Source organism: Eucalyptus grandis, chromosome 3 (genome assembly GCF_016545825.1).
Source record: "Eucalyptus grandis isolate ANBG69807.140 chromosome 3, ASM1654582v1, whole genome shotgun sequence".
Taxonomy (NCBI): domain Eukaryota; kingdom Viridiplantae; phylum Streptophyta; class Magnoliopsida; order Myrtales; family Myrtaceae; genus Eucalyptus; species Eucalyptus grandis.
This window is the reverse complement of record NC_052614.1, coordinates 9106053-9125099: the sequence shown is the minus strand read 5'-3', so window position 1 is coordinate 9125099 and position 19047 is coordinate 9106053. Positions and strand designations below refer to the sequence as shown.

At 41.2% G+C, this 19047-nt stretch overlaps 3 protein-coding genes and 1 long non-coding RNA gene across 5 annotated transcripts; 1 reads left to right on the top strand and 3 right to left on the bottom strand.

Annotated features, from left to right (window-relative positions):
* Positions 1-1328: 1328 nt before the first annotated feature.
* On the bottom strand, positions 1329-2309 carry LOC104439007. Its single transcript, XM_010052142.2, has one exon. The coding sequence runs from the start codon at positions 2307-2309 to the stop codon at positions 1329-1331; it is 981 nt and encodes a 326-aa protein (XP_010050444.2).
* Positions 2310-4110: 1801 nt separating this feature from the next.
* LOC104436419 lies at positions 4111-7547 on the bottom strand. 2 transcript variants are annotated; one of them, XR_001985329.2, is made up of 3 exons: positions 7293-7547; positions 5008-5898; positions 4111-4922 (listed from the first exon to the last, which is right to left on the bottom strand). It is a non-coding gene; the product is annotated as an uncharacterized LOC104436419 (long non-coding RNA). The 2 variants fall into 2 exon arrangements; XR_001985330.2 differs by having other exon boundaries at positions 5020-5898.
* Positions 7548-8509: 962 nt separating this feature from the next.
* LOC104436418 (pentatricopeptide repeat-containing protein At2g06000) lies at positions 8510-11851 on the top strand. The gene is made up of 2 exons (XM_010049177.3): positions 8510-10659; positions 11394-11851. The coding sequence occupies exon 1, from the start codon at positions 8912-8914 to the stop codon at positions 10538-10540; it is 1629 nt and encodes a 542-aa protein (XP_010047479.2). The 5' UTR covers positions 8510-8911; the 3' UTR covers positions 10541-10659; positions 11394-11851.
* Positions 11852-14223: 2372 nt separating this feature from the next.
* LOC120291618 (thiol protease aleurain-like) lies at positions 14224-18724 on the bottom strand. Its single transcript, XM_039309277.1, is given in 10 exon segments — positions 14224-14501; positions 14667-14802; positions 15440-15577; positions 15706-15970; positions 16113-16189; positions 17680-17723; positions 17726-17809; positions 17878-17940; positions 17996-18108; positions 18570-18724. Coding segments are annotated over 10 exon segments (1113 nt in total). The 3' UTR covers positions 14224-14463.
* Between the last annotated feature and the right edge of the window lie 323 nt (positions 18725-19047).

Sequence of the window (19047 nt, the reverse complement as noted above, 5' to 3'; positions counted from 1 at the left end):
AGTTATTTTCTACAAAACAAATAGAATTTATATATGCTGTCATGCACGCCTATATCATATATTGCATGCAAGCAAATGAAGTCTAAAACGGTTTGGGGCAATCCAAGACCTGAAACATTATGATAACAAAATCATAGGTCCGGAAAATGCCTGCATGGACATAAACTATAATCTAAGAATGATGCAGAAATCATCACGGAATATGGATTTTTTTATAGATAGTTTGGTTCATCTGTCATCACAGCTGCAAACTAAAACTATTCCAGCATGTAAATCTCTTGCCTTACCTTTACATAAATTACCAACGACGGAGGCAATAGAACATGCCTTTTGCCAGGCCTCGGTGACTGATTTGTGTTTGTTTCCTTCACCACAGGGACACGAATAAGTAGGATATCGGTCAACTTTTCAGAGGTGAAATGCTCGTGAGCAGGGAGTAGAGAGTTGACTAAAATTCATTTAATATTGCGATAAGTTTCTAGCTTAATTAAATAAGAAGATGGCCACATGTAATTAAAGTCGATGAAAACAAAAGAGCCCTAAAGCAAAAGGCGACAACATGGTTATAATCACCGGCATGGAAAAAATCGTTGCCACCTGGCAAAAATGCATGAATATATGCAAAGCAACTGGGACCCACTTTTAGAAAAATAAGAATAAATGATGAATTAGGAACAAGTCTTAAAGAAACTAGTAAAAGTAGCTTCTATAATCCGATTACACAATAATGACATTAATCCAAATCCGATTACTCAATAATTTAACGTCCTATCTTCTTTTTATTGTCTAGTCCGAAAACAAAACGGCATCCTTTCAACAGTAAAAACTTAAATGCATGGCTAAATAGTTTGGAAGTATAAGACTATGATTTTTGTCGCCGTCGCTTAATAAAACGGAATTAAAATAATGAGGAAGCGATGCTAGATATACTAATCCTTAATGAAACCTTTTCCTTAAATGACTTGAAGATTTCCTACTTGGGTGCTTAATCAAGATTCCATTTATTTCAGCACTCCATTGAAACTTATCATGTCACTTATTAAGTTTAAGTAAGATAATTAATATAAGCTAATACTTAAGCGAAAAAAGAAGAAGTCTTTTAATTGATTCTCAGAACATAATGTCTACTCCTTTGTGAACTTTCACCAGTATTGCCATGCTAAATTACATTCAAAACTTAGATCACACAACAGATTCTATCAAACCTAAGGGTTATTTAGGTTTCCAAACTAAAGTAATGCATTAAGTGATTATTCATTTATATGAACGGTGCAAGATTCTTATTATCGTTCCACGAACTTGCAACTCATACACGAACCATCTCAGTCTCACGAGAATAGAAAATGAGGTGACCAGTTGTAAGGCTGAGCAGGAGGTTGATGAACCGCTCGGTGACCGTTCGTGCGTTTGGGCACGAACTTTCGGGCCCAGACATGCTTGCCATTGATGATGAACTTGGTCTTCCCTGAGGCGTCGAGCACGTGCTCGATGGTCGAGGCCGAACGGAACACGACCCGCGCGAACAGCGGCTGTTCGCCTGCCTGAACTTCCTGCATGTGCAGCTCCTCCACACAGTCCCCGTACGCCATCGTCAAGAACTCCCGCACCTCCCACTCGTGCACTGGGTACCCCTTCGAGAACGTCACGAACAATGTCCGGTCGTCGGGCGGCACGGCCGTGGCCTCATCTCTCTCTTCGAACCAGTATTTTCGGTTCTGGTGGCCGGTGGGGACGTGTCGGTTGATCATGACGCGGTCGTTTGCGTTCTCATTCCTGCGCCGCCGCATCCCTGGAAACGAAGGGCTATCGGGGAGGCAGACCGGGGGCGTCGATGGGGACGGGTCGTGACGAGCGCTCCTCATTGCAATGGCGTTCTGCATTATGTCGGTCAGGGCCCTAACGCACACGGTGTCGATAATCGTGGAGATCACTCGGCGGGCATCGTCCCGGTTCTCGTGGAGGAACTGCGGGGAGATGCGCCGGCCTATCACGCCCCGCATGAGAGGGACGTCGGCGCCGTCGTTCGAAAAGCTGCTGTGGTTGAAGATGAAGTTGAGGCAGGCCATGGCCTCGTCAGCGAGGTCGCTAACGAGCATCTTGGGAAGCGAGAGGACGGTCTTGACAGCGTGGGGGAAGCCGGAGCGCTCGAGCCAGAGGAGGAGGGCGACCACGTGGAGGGACTCGGCCGGGTCGCGGCAGAGGTGAATGGCGAGGATCGTGTAGAGGGCGCGGTCGATGGAGTGGAAGAGCGCGTAGTGCTGCGGCGGGATGTGACGAGGCGCGGCGTTTTCCCCTTCGGGCCAGTCCATTTCTTCCTAGTGGGTGCGTACGTACATATAGATGGGGAAGGACTCGGTTAAGGCGCTGAAATCCTGCACGAAAATCATCCATCGTCGTAATGGGGAGACTGTTTTCTTCTTTCTTTCAAAAAGGTTAGACGAAATTACGACGCTGAGTATACTGAAATCCAGTGAACTCGAAGCGAAGGGAAGAAAGCAAAACTAGTCAAGCGTGCCTATCCGGGTTATCTCTCGAAAACGATGCCCACATCGGTTTAAACGAAGCGGGACGAAGGTCATGTTCTTGATCTTCTGGTTTTCGCATCGGTTGGTGCGCAGATCAGTCCGAGAAAAACAAGACATTTAAAGAGCAGAGAGGAAAGACTCTTCACATACCACGCTCGAAGAGAAGATATCTCCATGCTTAGCTAGTGCTGACCGCTTATCTTACAGTGAACAGAAACAACAACGAAAGCCCAAAACAACAAAGACCATGAGTTTTTCTCAGAAGGAGATCATGATGAACCGTCTTTTAAGGAGGCTATGGCGAGTTTAAAGAGAAACCAAAGCCTTGAGACTTTATGGGGGAACCGGCATGCTTCGCATATGGAGTGATGTGATTAATGTCATTTGAATTTGAGCCATGTACGGGCACCTTTTCGAGCGAGGAAAAAGCCAAAAGAGAGAGGAGCGATAAAGGAACCGAATACGGTAACGCTTAGGATCGGTGAGGCCACCCTCGTTTTCTCGCACAGGGACTCCTTAGTTGGAGTTACTTCAAAACTTTTCCTTTTCAGACCGTGTCAAGGATGGTAGCGAGTAAATCTCACACGATGTAGAACAAGCAAGGGGGGTAATTAATGCGCAATTCGTTTAGAGTGACGGTATCCGAGGCCATGAACCGAAATCTCACCCTATCCTGCTCAGACCTATTCAGATTTCTTCATAAACCGCACCCCTTTATTGTGGTCAATGAATATACGTAAGATCTCTTGTATAAACTGGTTGTGGTTTGAGCTCTGCCAGTCTACTTCACGTTTCATCCATGCCGAAATCCCTCAGTTTCTTGGGCAAATTCACCCTCCAGTTCATTTAATATCCTTGAGAGGTTCTTAAAGATTGTCCCGCCAGTGAAGTTGAGAGGTCCTAGAATATAGTCAGTACAGACTGAGTAGCGAGTAGGCCATTTCTGCAAACTTGACGAGTGAAACCAATGGCCAGTCTATTTTCACATGGACTTGGGCTTATTCACGTAAGATGAACACAGATGAAAAGTAAAGAACACGAAATGTCGGTCACACAAACAATTACAAAGTATTCGGCAAATGTGAACGAATCAGTGATGTTATATCCTAGTATTCATAATCTACCTAAAAAAATGCAACAATTTTATAGGAGGAATCACCACTTCAGGCGTGGAGGCTCATGTCATCCTGCTTATCCTCTCAACGTGAATCAAATTCTAACAGAACCTTCCAAAAAGGCGGCCCCAACCTCAAATTGAGAATCCACATATGACAGATACCATCCCAGCAGCCGATTAGTTCAAGAGCACTCGTTGCTCTGAAATAGGCGCGCCGCTCTCGGGGTTCAGCTCCCATCACCAAACTATAATATCGGTCATCAAGCTCCACAGCTATGAAAAGGAGGAGCATGGCATTATTAACTTTTCAGTATGAAGCTGCTAGCTGCCCTTGCTCCTGACCGCCTTATGTAACTGGACCAAGAATAATCATCTATCCTTGGGCAGGACTGCAAAGAAATACTACTCGGTATGCAAGTTTTGCATGCCTATATCATATATTGCATCAAAGCAATGAAGTCCAAAACGGTTTGAGGAAATCAATGAACTTTACATAGGTTCATTCAAAAGAATCATAACCTCAGACATTATAATAACAAAATCATTGGTGCTAAAAATACCCGCATGACATCTCCTACAAACTAAGCATGATGCAGAAACCATAACAGTCTGGTCAATTTTCTGTGAGACCCTCTGTAAAGTTGATATGACTTTTTCATACATAGTTTGGTCCGTCATGTCATCACAGCGGTAAACTAAAGCTATACATGATTCCAACCTTTTGATTCACGGTAAGCATGCCAAGCCAGCTTTGACCTCTGTTACATTTCTGGTCCTTGATCGCTGGTGCAAAATTAAAAAAAGAATAATTTCCACCAGAATGTTAGAAGTCTGCTCTGTCAGCGAAAGAGAGGTTTCAATAGTCCCATACATCATTCCTGTGATTGAAAGGAAAACAAAGAAGGGAACCAAGATATCAAACTGGACTGATATTCACACTCTCCAAAACGTTGCCAGTAAACTTCATATTTATGTTCCTTGCTGGCCCTGCAAAATATCCAATGATGTCAGTACAGCCTCTACCACCATTATCAGTCCCAAAAATTGAAGCACTGTGGTTTTCACCATCAAGATCTCTCTCTGGTCCCTGTAATATCTAAGAAAATTTTCAGAGAAAACCCAATAGCCTTTGCCATCCTTTGAATAGAAACATATGCCTTTTATCACTATCAGGATTTCCTTTGGATCCCTCACATAGCCACAATTAGAAATTTCTGGCTGTTCTAGGCCTCTAATAAAGGAACTAGACAGGGCGTCTCCTTGGCTTGGCTTGATCATTTCTGTAGGTCATAAAAATGATTTTATGAGTTACTGCCAAAATATAGGAAATATATCAAGATAAGGAAATAGTAGATGGGGAACTACATTAGAGCATACAAGTACTTGAAATGTCATCTCATTGACCGTGATCTCTCCTCCAACTCTCACACGATTTTCTTCGAATCTCAACATCTGCAATACTTCGAGTTCTGCTTGTCAGGCTTTCACACTATATCATCATTCGTTCTAACACATGCTAGCATTAACCAACTTAAAAGAAGTCTTACATGTCCTTGTATCATGCATGTAACCATAGAACAGTCAATTTGATGTCCTCTCCAGCATCGACATCTATAAATTCATTTCATTCCATTTTGAATTTCTATGGTTTGTAGCTTTTCAATTCACATGTACATAGCATTGTTTTAAGATGACTTTGGCTTTACATGAGTGTACATACAGTAATAGCTTAATACGTGACTTTAATAATTTCCATGTTTAAGCACCAATAGATTATAGAATGTCAACATTCAAAATGCAGGAGGAAATGTAATGCAGAACCTGAGCTTCCACAGAGGACATGCGAGCCAAATAACTCATACAGCCCTACTGCAGAAGGAGAATCTGTGGAGATATCAAGATGAAGTTCATCTCCATTGTTGAGCCAATGCTGATATGTTAGGGAATGTATCCTGTTCATCACACATTGCTAGGGCACGGAGCTACCGCAAAGGTCCCCTTGTCAGTGAGCAATTTCACTGGTCGAGTCAAAACATGGCATGAGATTAAAAGTAGTATGAAGGTGGAGCGTCTGAAGCATGCTAAATGGCTCTTATCCATAGAGTTTTGGCATGGCTATGCCCATTTGCTAGATAAACCAGGAGCATGGGCATCTCCTTTTCTCAATCATTGGTTGAGTATCATGCCTTCATCTCTAGCTTATCATTAATAATTAGAGTTGGACTACCACTTGCACATGCCGCCATCCTGCAAATACTGAAAGAACAATAAAAAAATATCACAAATAGGAAAGGAAATGGATTCTTAACAGCATTCAAAATGGGAACAAGAGATAACAAAAGTTCACTTTTGTTGGCATTGAGTTATATGAGCTTGGCCGTTAACAATAAAACGCTTTCTTTGGCTGATGCAGCATCTGAGCTGTTCTTGGTAATAAAGCAACAGTTAACTACATAAGAAACATACTAGATATGATAAGGACATGGCAGGATTCATCTTTTGTCGGCATTCGGAATCTTGCTATTGTAGGAAATGGCAAAAGTATCTCTTCCAGATTAAAAAGAAAAAAAAAAGAAACTTAATTACATCAAGAGGTATGAGGAACCCTATGAGGTATAATAACAAGTTGATCAATTTGAAAAGAAATTCCCCCTATCATCTGCCATTTGCAAACCGATACCAGTACATGATTCAAAGAAATTAACAACTTTTGGCTAAATAAAGGAAAGACGAAATTAACAACTACCACTCTGTAAACTAAGAGAAGAAAAGAGGAAACAGTCAGAGAGGAAGTATCTTCTATTGAAAATAGTAACCCAAAATTTTCATAGCAAACAGAATAGGAAAATGCTAATGTTCCAATGTGTCACTAATTCATTCATATATGCATACTAAATAGCATCGACGGATCTAAAGATAGGGGGAAACTATTAATGAAGTAGAAGACTGCTGTTCCTAAAAAGAAATGTATCAAACCCCTTGAAAGGCATTAATAGAACAAAGTTCATCAAGAATCGCATACATTTCCTTCTCGCATTCCATTTCAAACGACATGTCTATCTATTCTTTCGCAAACTTTCTATACTCTTCCTGCAGAAATGTACACCATGAAGGAAAGTAGCGCATGGTTTCTCCACTTTAATGGAAATTTACAACAACGTAGGTGACAGAAGAGTCAGAAACGAGAGGTGCCTGAGCGGAACATGGAAACCGCGAGGCAACGAACGATTCAAGCGGGTGGATCATATACAGATCGACCCTCGAACGACTTCCACGGCATTTCAATCTTAAAACCATATATAGTCGGAAACAGAACACACCACCATACCATATCGTATCATCAGGGTCACTTTTTTTTTGGGTCACTACTTGTTCCACACGAAAATCAACATGGAAAGAGAAATCACTTCACTCGGGACACGTAGCACGAATTCGCTCCCAGCCCGTCGCTAATTAGCGAGGATTGGAAGCTTTCGTTTTCCCCGAAGGCAACGTTCAACGGGCAAAGCAGAAGCAAGAAGCAAGCGAGCTCCTTTACAGAAACCCACAAAGAGGTGGCAACGAGGTCGCCAGTACGTAAGAACGGGTGATATCTTCACGAGCTCGCGATCATGCATAGCGACCCATCACGAGAAACTAGCGATACTCACCGCGCGTCCTTCTTCCGGCGACATGAGACGCGTCGGCGACGGACGTCGTCCAGCATGTCGCCGTCGGGCTGACTACGGCGGCCGGAGAATCTGGAAATCCGTACGGTCCGGGCGTGCTCGTGGAGATTCGAACGAGCAACGAGAAAGCAAACTACTTACCGAAGGCGAGAGCGCCGCCGTGCCCGGGAAGCGTCGGGCGTGGGGGTAATACTGTAATTTCATGGTTCTCGATTTTCCGGTTAATCCTCGGACGGTACTGATTTTTCACGTTTTTACGTTGTGTGAGTTGCTTGTCGGTCGCGGCTTATCACAAAGTAAACTACTTTTTTTTCTTTGTCAAAATCTAAATAATTACTCAAATAATGTTCAAAACCAATTAAAAAGATTTATATATAGTTTAAATTTTTTGAAAGCTTCATTAATTTAAGATTATAGACAAGGAACTCAAAGTCTGTTTGCCGTGATAATTGAAAAATTAGAAAATTTCAAGTAAAAGTCGATCCGAATGAAGCATATGTAGCATGTCTTCATCTTAGATTGATAAGGAACATATGGACCTTTCACATTTGCATTGAATAGGTGCTTACACATAAATTCACATCTTGAAACTTAAATGATGTTTTTAATATTAAAGAGGAAATAAAAGATTACTATTTGTCAATGTCATGTATCAAAAGATTAATCAAAATAAGTCATAAACACATTTCTTAACTAATATTTTATATGTTAGATTGTTATATAAATTAGTTATATTTAGTAAATAAGTCATAAATGAATTTAAAATAATAAAACTTAAGATAATACGTGTATTAATGGGTTTACAACTAGCTCGGACCTATCTTATCTCTATGACTCTCTCGCCTTATCTGATCCTTTCACTTCCCACTTTATTTCGGTTTTGGTATGAATTTTCTTAAATTGAGTTATATATGAAAGTGCTTTAAAAATATGAGTCCAGCTAGTTGTAGTTCGCTATGTTGGATACGAGTCACTGAGATTTGTATTTTATGAAATGGATAAATGAGTCAATTTTGGTTGATTATTTTTGATCCAATCCAATCTATCCAATCCATCCGTTTGACGGGTGCATGTACCAAAACCAATCGATCTTCCTGGGCCGAGGCCCGACTGAAAACTGGGTCCATACCGTCGGGCCCGTCGTCCTCTGTTTCCTCTGTAAATCTCACAGCTCGGTGACGTACCCTGTACAGAAACCTCACAAAACCCTAACCAGCGAGACGAACGGGGCCACAGTCCCCTCCTCGGGATTCTCCGACAGATGCCCCCAATCGCCCCCGAATCCTCCGACGATAGACGACCCCCCAATCCCCGCGCCGTCCCCGGCTCGTCCCGACAGATCTCCGATCCTTGTTTCCTCAATGCGAAGTGCTGTCCGGGCTCCCGATTCGGCTTGCTGATGCCACCGGAACTGTCTTCCGCCACTTCCCCATGAAGGGCAGAGATTCCCAGCAAAAACCCATCTCGGAATCCGATCGAACTACAGTGAAGTTCCGATTTTTAATCGAAAGGGGCAGTAGCAGCGCTGGAGCTGTTGGGGGCGGAGCTGGAGCTGGAGCTGGAGCTGGAGCTGGAGCTGGGGTGATGGCAATGGGCTGGTGATGACCCTCCTATCCCTCGTCGCTCGCCGTCCTAGGGTTCGAGCCGCCGGTGTCGCCGCAAGCTGCTTCCACGCTCAAGCTCAGGGAGGATCTCGCGGAGAGGTAATCGATGGACCCGAGGCTTGGTTCGTCAAAGTCGCGTGCTCCGTGTTCGTGTATTCGCGCGGCGTGGATGCTTGCTTGGGTTACTTGCGGCGGCACTTGACGCCCTCGATCGCGTTCGAGGTCACTCGGCGGCTGGGGGATCCGAAGTTGGTGTTCGGGTTCTTTGAGTTCAGTAGGGTCAACGTGGGCGTTGTTCATTGGCCGGTGACTTATGATATGCTCATGAGAATGTTGAGTCGAGCTGGTCTTCATGATTCGGCAATGGCTGTTTTTGATTGCATGAGGAGTGATGGGCATTCAATCGATAGTGCAAGTTACGGGTTTTTGTTATTGTCATTCGTGGAAGCAGGTAAAATCGATAGTGTGAAGCATATAATTGGGAAAGTTCATGGCAGTGAGATACAGATGAGTTCCCACATCTGTAATACAATATTAAACTTGTTGGTCAATAGGGATCAGGTGCACCAGGCAATTTCCTTGTTTAAGGAGCATTTGCTATTGCACGCCAGTCCTGATACTTGGACTTTGAATATTTTAATCAGAGGTTTATGCAGAGTAAGAGAAATCGATAAGGCGTTTCAACTTTTCAATGATATGGGGAGTTTTGGTTGTTCTCCAGATATTGTTACTTTTAACACACTTATAAATGGATTATGTAGGGTCAAGGAGATAGATAGGGGGCACCATTTATTGAAGGAAGTCCAATCAAGGTGTGACGTCTCACCGGATGTTGTGACATACACGTCAGTTATATCTGGTTGTTGCAAGTTGGGTAGAATGGAGGAAGCATCCCTTCTGTTTGAAGAGATGAACAGTTCTGGCATTAGACCTAGTACGGTTACTTTTAATGTCCTAATCAATGGCTTTGGTAAGGCTGGAAACATGAGCTCTGCCCTTTCCATGTATGACAAGATGCTCTCTGTTGGTTGCTACCCTGATGTTGTTACCTTTACTTCCTTAATTGATGGGCATTGTCGAGTGGGGCAGGTGAATGAGGGCTTGAAGCTTTGGCGGCTGATGTCTGCTAGGAACATATCACCCAATGCTTATACCTTTTCAGTACTTATCAACACATTATGTAAGGATAATAGGTTGCACGATGCTCGTGAATGTTTAAGACAGTTGAGGTGGACGGATATTGTCCCTAAACCATTTATTTACAATCCAGTAATGGATGGGTTCTGCAAAGCGGGTAACGTAGATGAGGCAAACATAATATTGGCGGAGATGGAGGAGAAGGGATGCAGACCTGATAAATTGACATTTACAATTCTCATCATTGGGCATTGTATGAAGGGGAGAATGATGGAAGCAATGAGAATTTACAATAAGATGCTGTCGGTTGGTTGTGCTCCTGACAGCATCACAGTCAATTCTTTTGTCTCTTGCCTTTTAAAGGCTGGGATGGCTAATGAAGCCTTTCACATAAGGCAAACTGCCTTGGAGGGCCTGAATTTGGGTCTATCCTCTTTAAATAGGGCTGTTCCTGCTACAATGAATGCAGACATTCTTGTGGCTGTTTGATGGAAGGTTGCCATGTGCTGGGCTTCAATATTTTGCGGCTCGAGTGATTGAGTGATGTCCTTCCACCGTCATACATCCTCGCAGTTGTATAGCTTCTTGCACGAATCAGTTATGAAGCTGTAAGTAATCTGGCCGACTTGTTATTTGAAATTAGTAATATAATAATTCTTGTTGTGCTATTTGCGAAAGCTACCGAATGTTCATCATTGTCGTTGTCGTCATTATGATTATTCTTCTTTGCTGGTGCTACATTTAGAGAATATTGCGGTTTCTTATTTGCATTAATGGACGCATGACAATGGATGCTCCTATCTGTCCTGCTTGCCTCCAATCATGTGCTGTCCTGATTAAAGATTTGGACACGTGTTTAGTTTCACTTTCCATGCTCTTAAAACCATGGTGCACACGATCTCACTCCTTGCTTGGTTGATCCCACCTCATTGCAATCTTACTATTTTTTCTCTTTTACTTAGCATTCGACGGTCAGTTGCTCCATCACATCATCGATCTTGCCAAAGTCTTCACATAAATTGGCAATAAGCAACTGGTGCCATCACCTCCTGCTGGATTAATGATCCTTGTGATTTTGATAGTGTGGATGATTCAATTAGCAAACTACCGACTAAGCTTGGAGAGTCGTTTTTTTTTTTTATTTTTGGGGATGTTTATCGGTATTAAGGTGCTGATGTTTTTTCTTTGTCTAGAAAATAATGTCTATACTTATTGTGTCGATGATTGCACACTTGTTTTTATGAAGAATGAAATGCACAGTAGGATTTGCAGAATAATGTCCATCAGTTTTTTTAGAGTGGACGTGCTTACTGACTTTGTTTTCATCTTTGTTGGTTCTCAGGCTGGGAGGTAGCTCAATCTGTCCTGGGGCATGGAAAGTGGTTTGATGTTGTGAAGGGCTTATGCACATCCAGTACAGCAACATCAGGACTCGGGAGGTAATACCTGGCATCACAGCTCAATTATGCAGAGAGCTGGAGACAGTTGTTTCGTGTATAGTAGAGAGATTTTGATAGCTATCTTGATGTCCCCATGGATCAGAAGTCCAAAATGGAGACTTCTAGCATCCAAGTCGAAAGTCTCTGGCTTATGCATCACTAAAGAGTGAGATGATCAGTAATGAACAATGCCCTCAGGAAAAATGAAACGCAGCTGCTATTGCAAGGCCTTAATGGGTCATTAGCTTTCCAGATCCTTCAATCCTCTGCTCATTTTAAATGTGAATATCCGCTGTTTTTGATCATGCAAAATAATTTGTCGGCCTCCCATTAATATGCAAAGGAGGAGAAATTTTAGCAAGGTCTAGCGAAGGGATCGATTTTTGGGTTATGTTTCATCGTAAGCTAGAAGGGAAAGGATCCAACAATTTATATTCTTTTGTTGACTACATTTTATATCACTCTAGGAAGTCATTAAATTAGCAAAGGTTTGGTACAATTCTTTTTCCTGGGTAAAAGAATGAAGCATACTTCACCAGTTTCTCTACTCCCGAGCTGTAATTTATTTTGATCGATCGATCGAGTGGAATATGACATAACAGATGAAGAGAGAACTATGAAGATCGCGATTTGAGAGCTTTCGAGGTTTGCACGCACCAACAGGACCATTACACCCTTACCTGGTCCCTTACCTATTGTTGAATGGGAAGATATCACGAAGCATATTCATGTAACGGACTTTGGGTGCGTTTAACCCACTATTTTGCCATAAGTCAATTTTTGTAAGGATATGAATGTTAGTTAATCTCCGTTAGTAGTTGGGGCTCGGGAATGACTGGCGGAGGTGGCTGGCCACAGGCGAAGGCTGTGATGCCCTTGCCCGGCCCTCGTCCGAGGGCCACACGATCCATTGCTGGTTGCTAATCTTCCTTTTCACGCAGAGACACTAGAAAAAACCTTTCGCCGCGAGCCAAGAAGAGGGCTTTTTTGTCCTGTCCTGCACAAGAAAAGATCTTCGAGGGTCCCCACTTCGCGGGCTTATCGATTAACGGTCGCCGGTTTCTGAAGGAAGGAACGAGGCTTACTCCAGGTTGTTAAATGCCGATCTCTTTGGGTCTAAGAAAAGTATAAAAAAAGTTCTAAACCTATTATATTAATATTAGTTCATTTTTAAATTTTTTAATTGGAGCAAAGTCTTAAACATTTTCACATTGATATCAATTGAATTAATTATAAAAGTATGAAGAAAAGTTCTAAACATATTGCATTAAATATTAATTCATTTAATTTTTTTAATTGAATCATAATTTTAAATATTTTCACATTGATATCAATTGAGTTAATTCGATTAATTTAGGTAAAAAACTGTTGACGTGACATTCAACGTGACATGAATAATAGTAATGTAGACATTTTTTAAATTTTTTTTTTTGAGAAAAAAAGAAAGAAAAAAGAAATAAAGAAATTAAAAAAAATTATTAAAAAATTATAAAAAGTCCATTCAATGTCATCCGTGCAATGTAGGATGGGTGTCCACGTGAGCAATTTCTAATATAAATTGGCAAGATAGACTCAATTGGTATTAATGTGAAGATATTTATGATTAAAATTAGTTTAATTGAAATGTTTATAATTATATTGATACCAATTAAATAAGTTTAGGACTTTTTGGTACTTTTTTACCTTCATTGTGTCCGACAAAGGCCTGGGAGGGTTGACGAGGGCATTCCAGCCCTCGCTTGTGGCCGACCATAGGCTTTGTCAAGGGAAATCGAAAAAAAGGAAATAAAAAAGAAAAAGGGAAAAAAATAGAAAAAATAGAAAAAAAAGGAAATAAAAAAGACAAAAAGGGAAAAAATAGAAAAAATGTAGAAAAATTTATAATTTTTTTATAAAATTTTTCTACGTTAGTGCTGACTATCTTAATAGTTGTATCATGTAGGAAGGCTAGCCTCTACTTCGGAGATTGCCGGTTTAAATTGATTAAAATGACTATATTGGCAAATCATCAAAATGTTTGAGATTAAATTGATCAAATTGAAATGTTTAGAATTGAATTGAGTCAAGTACAATAAGTTTGAGACTTCTTAAATAATTATCCCCCTTATTTGCATGCCCTGTTATTAATCACTCTATCAACATATTAAATTGGAAAATCTTTGGTACTATTCTTGTTTCTCTGGAGAAAGAATGAGGCATATATTATGAGCTTCTCTCTCCAGCGCCGTAACTCCAGTCGATCGAGCTCATGGGAAATGACAAATGCAAGAAAAAGAGGACCGTGACGATTGCAATTTGAGAGCCTCACAGTGTTTCCAGGCACCAATAAGACAAGTCAATTACTGTAACGGACGACCAAAAAAGAAAAGGAAAAAGAATTACTGTTGTGCAACATGTGCACAATACGATGTAATTCGAATTAGCATGTTAAGGAATGAGGATATGAATGGCGGCTAATCGAACTATGAACTTTTGATTATCTTTGCATCTGTAATTTGCCCTGCGAATAAAAGATGTTGGCTACTGTCTCTTCTGGTGCAATCAAAGCTATTATCACCTCTCCTAGGCTATCTAAACATCGCATGGTCAGTGTTAGCATGTCTGTAAGACCGTGCATTCAATCTCTGCCGAGAAAATAAGCGAGAGCGTTTGGTTCGAGTGAAATTTTGCCCCTTCAATCCCATGCCGTTTTAATGGCGGAAGAATCATAATTTCCTTTGCAGCAATGCGTTATTCTTGCAATGATAGGGTTTCATGCCATGCAAACATAGATTGGCATTTATAAGGTCTTCGTTGACATAACAGTAACCATATGGAATTACAATTGTCCCGAAGATTATTTTTGTACGCTAAAGCATAAACCCTACTAAAGCATAAACCCTTCTATGCAACATTACAGTACTCCACCTTGAGGTGAAGCAAATATGTCTCGAATCACTTGGCGCTCGAGTCCATAGGTTCACTAAAAACAATCTAGGCCACAATAGGGTATGATGCACAAGTAGCGATACCTGCAATTTAAGATCATAGATAGACGAGGACGGAGTAACTTAGTAGAAAGTCAAGCATAGAAGGAATGGACATGGAGTAAAACAACTGCGAGAATTTCAAAAGCATAGTTATCCTAGCACCGTTTTGTTCAAGTAGTTCTACCAAAACCAAAAGAGGGAATTTACCACACATGTTCTTCCCCATCTCCACCTTGCCGTATCCTTTGTAGCCCCATATCTCTCCCCAGGAATTCTTGATAAGCCAGTATGGAACACCGTTTTCAACTCCATAACCAATAGCGAGAATAGCATGGTTCACATCCTGATATAATACATTCAGTTTTCATTAGGTACGAGCATGAGTATTGCCTTACATGCAAAACTTCATTAGCAGTAAGGAATCAAATTATATGGATCTTGACAAGATAGAAGCTCAAAATTAAATGTCATGGTTGAGATTTATTGATGTAATTAAGAATAATAATGCGATCGCCTCCACACTTACAAAAAAATAGAAATGTGGAATTTGCATGTATTTTTAATATATTAATGAAGAGTGAAACAAATTATTTATAGGCTTTATTAGATAACTATTCTAAAATAATATCTCAATCAAAATATGTACAATCAAAGGGAGATAGACGTGCAATATACATGCCATTTGGCTGTAGTATTTGCGCAATATCTTGAGAGATATAAATGATGAACAAAATTATTAAAATTTCTCCAACGATGGAAATTATACTGGAGAAATCTCTAATTATCTTGCTGGCAAATGTTTAGTGTCCATATCAATGTTGGCAAAGTCATGCAAGATGACTAGTGGATTTTCCATTGGTTTAAAAGAGGTAAATCGCTGATGGCATTCAAGTACTCAATTTTTCAATTTTGTGGCACTCAAGTGAGCGCTGTACCAAGTTTATGGTAGTGTTCCTTTCATTTTATTTGCAAATGCTCACCATGGAAGTGCTACCACACGTATCGCTGGTGTAGACACCGGATGTGTTGTTATAAAACTGGAAGCCATTCTCGACCTGGAATGCCACACTGACTGGCCGGACCATGCCGACTGCATGCTTAAGTTCATCCTCAGCACCCTGAATCCACCATGCATTGCAAACATAAACATATAGGCAATTTGAAGCTATCTTTATGAAATTTCCGGAGCTTTTTTTTTCTTCTCCTTTTCTTTTGGCTAACTCTACAGATTGCCCATGAAACTTACCATAGAGATGTTGACAGAGTCGACAACTCGGACAGCGACCCTGCGAGCCGAGAATTTGCAGGTACCATTCTGTGCAGTATAAGGATAAGCTTCCTCGGTCTCAAGGCCACCGTTGTACTTGATGTACTCGAAGGCTTGCGACGGCAACCCACCTTTGCATTTGTGGTTGTTGAAATCTGTAGCGCAGTCCACGAGCTGCTGCTCAGACAGAGAAATTCCTTTGCCGTGTTTTTGGTGATAAGCAGCCTCGAGAGCTCCAGTGGCGCTGCAAAAGTGCAAATTAGAGGTCACTAGCACTCCAGCATCATGACATCTCAATGAGTTGCCAAGTCAATAAGTTTGTCACGTACTAGGGAGAGTAAAAAATATAAATCTAAGAGAAGAGAGGAGAAGAAAAAAAAAAAAACCTGAAACTCCAGCAAGATCCACAGTCCTGGCCTTGATCTTTAACTGGGCTTACAATGCCGTCTTTTCTCCAGTCTTTCTGCAAATATGAAGGATTGGGAGAAAAAAAAAGATCTAATATTGACACAGGTCTCGCACTTCATGATCAGCTAGTAGATTCTACAGTAATAAGCAATCTAGTCGTAGATCTCATGAAAAGTGCCAAAACCTTGAGATGGAAGAGAGAGAATAAGTTGTTTCAGCAAGCACTTTCAATCAGTAAAAGCGAGGACAAGAAAGTTTAGTTGTCATGCATTGAGCTAATGGATTTTTGTCGCTATAACTCAATTATATATGAATGTTTAAAAAAAAACAAAGAGTGTGTTTGTTTCTTGCAACCCCATTTTGTGGCTTTTGGTTTGCTTAGGAAAATGAACTAATAGAAAAATATTTTTCTAATCAATGAAAAATGTTTTCCTACTAAAATTTAAATTCAAGAAAACGATTTTTCATTTGAAAGAACCGGAAAATATTTTCCAAAATGTTTTCCAAATCTTAGATCCCTTGGTTAATGAAAATTTTATTTTTATAAAATTTTTTTAAAAAAATCTAATTTATAATAATTTCTAAAAAAAAATTTTATTTTTCATTATTTGTTTTATTTTTCTTCCTCCTTCTTCCCTTTCTTCCTCCACCGTTAGCAACCAGCCAAGACATGGGCGGGTGAGCTCGAGGCTCAAGGCTTGGTTGATCCAAGTGAGCCCATGCTTGGCCAAGATTGGCAAGCTCGTGACTCGGTCGAACCAAGTGAGCCCGAGCTTAGCTAAGGTTGGTGAGCTCGAGGTTTGGCTGATCTAGACAAGCTTGAGCTTCATCGAGGTCGGCGAGCTCATGCCTTGGCCAATCCAAGCGAGCCTAAGCTCGCCAACCTAAGCTTCGTCGAGGTCAGTGTGCTTGAAGCTTAGCTGAATTAGGTGAGCCCAAGCTTGCTTGGGTCGGGCAAGCCATGCTCCGTCATGACCGACCAACTCACGGCTTGCCCAATCTCGGCGAGGCAAAGCTATGGCTGTCGTTAGCCGGTAGGGGCGGAGGAAGGGAAAAAAAAAAGAAGGAAAGAAAAGAAAAATAAATGAGAAAAAAAGAAAATTAAAAATTCCAAATTTAAAAAAATAATAAAAGAGAGAAAAAATAATTAAAAATTCAAATTTAAAAATTTACAAGTTTGAATTTCTTTGGCATGAAATAAAGTGTGAGATTAAAATCATTTTCCAATAATATCCAAACAACAGAAAACATTCTTGATTATATATCACTAAGTAAAGAAAAATTAACCGTATATTATTGATTTTTTATATTATTGAGTTTTTTAAAACACATGTACCCAAAAATATGATGCGGATGCAAGGCAACTAGTGGTAGCTGAGTAACTATTTTGCTGTAATTTAGCAGAGAAAATTGCCAGTCGATACAGAAGACACCACACAGCTAAAAGCAGTACAGCTGCTAGTCTAAATCAAGTAGTTTTATCTCATTGACCGAAGGATGATACGAGCGGAAAGCTTCCGATTGAGGCATCGCCGTGAAAAATACCGTTTCGGGAAGAACATCGTCGGGAAGAACAGCGTCGGTGAGCTGTGGCTGCCCTTGGTGGTGGCAGAGCAGTTTTGAGCACCTCCCAGTCTGTGCGTCTTGAACTCCTCCCAGCTCCAGTCAGCATACTCTGTCAACCCATCAAGCACAAATCAAACTCAACGACGACAGCAAGCAACAGCAACAGCTAAAATATACCATCTCTTCGGCTTCGGGTTACGAAACAAGTCGAAACGACTATGACCGAATTGATCTTCAGGTCTAAAACAAGAAATAGAAAAGGAGAAAACGTCAAGAACTGCCACGTACGATTAACAGCGAGTGTAAGGCAAGCCCTTCTGGTTGGTGGATTGAATGAGCTTGAGATTCTCCCTGTAATTATGGAACCTCAACTTGATCTCCTCCGCTGTCTCGTACGTCTTCCCGTGCCTAAACCAAACACCAACAACGCGGATAAACGAAAAGGTCAACAATCTTTTATAGATAACAAAGGCGAATTTACAAATCAAGAACACACCCAGATGAGTGTTAGAGACAACAAGAATACTTCTTGATTTTCAATAAGGTCATGCATGTAATTAGGATCATGTATTTTTTATTGTTTAATATCAAAATAGGCTTTTTCTTGATAGCACTTTCCTATTGTGACAATAGTCTTTTATTGGATAGCTTGCACAGTCACGCTGACGTCAGTTAATTCTCTCATTATCGACTCTCGCATTTTCAGATCTCTTGTCCAAACTAAAATTGATGTCATTGATTGTACATATCCGATATTTCAACTTAGACAATCATCTAATAAAATTCATAGGTTCATGTACTCTTCATCGCTAACATCCACTACTCTATTTTTTGCATTATTCTTTTTAAGTGGGGTGTTGATATCTAACCTGAGGGCAAAGTCTACGAAGGAGCGGGCGGGACCGGTGTAGCCAGCGGTTTGGTGGATGGAGGACTCGAGGTCGGCGCCCTCGAAGCCAGCTGCTGCGGTGGAGCAAGCGGTCACGAGGAGGAGGAAGGAACACAGAAATCTAGCACCAGCCATTCTCTCTCTCTCTCCCCCCAGTGGTTTCCACGAACTGTGTGGGCGTTCGGAGATGGAACTGAATGAACTGAGCGGAGATGGACGGGGATCTTTATACTTACGGAGAAGCGACAGTAAGTCAAGAAAGACACCGAGCAGGCAATGGCCCGATTAGGGCTCATCACGCGTGTAAACCCGACTGTGTCTGTGTCTCACAGTCCAAACGAAAGTAAAAGAACAGGCGATTTGTTCTCTTTTGTGCTTGTATTTTCCAAAGCGTTCGGAGGGCGATGACGCGGAGTCAATCTCCTTCTGACGGATTGTATTGTCCAACGTGTCACGAC

What these genes read in the sequence shown, in the direction of transcription:
- LOC104439007 (XM_010052142.2), bottom strand. Translation starts at nt 2,309, where the DNA reads ATGGACTGGCCCGAAGGGGAAAACGCCGCGCCTCGTCACATCCCGCCG.
- LOC104436418 (XM_010049177.3), top strand. Translation starts at nt 8,912, where the DNA reads ATGACCCTCCTATCCCTCGTCGCTCGCCGTCCTAGGGTTCGAGCCGCC.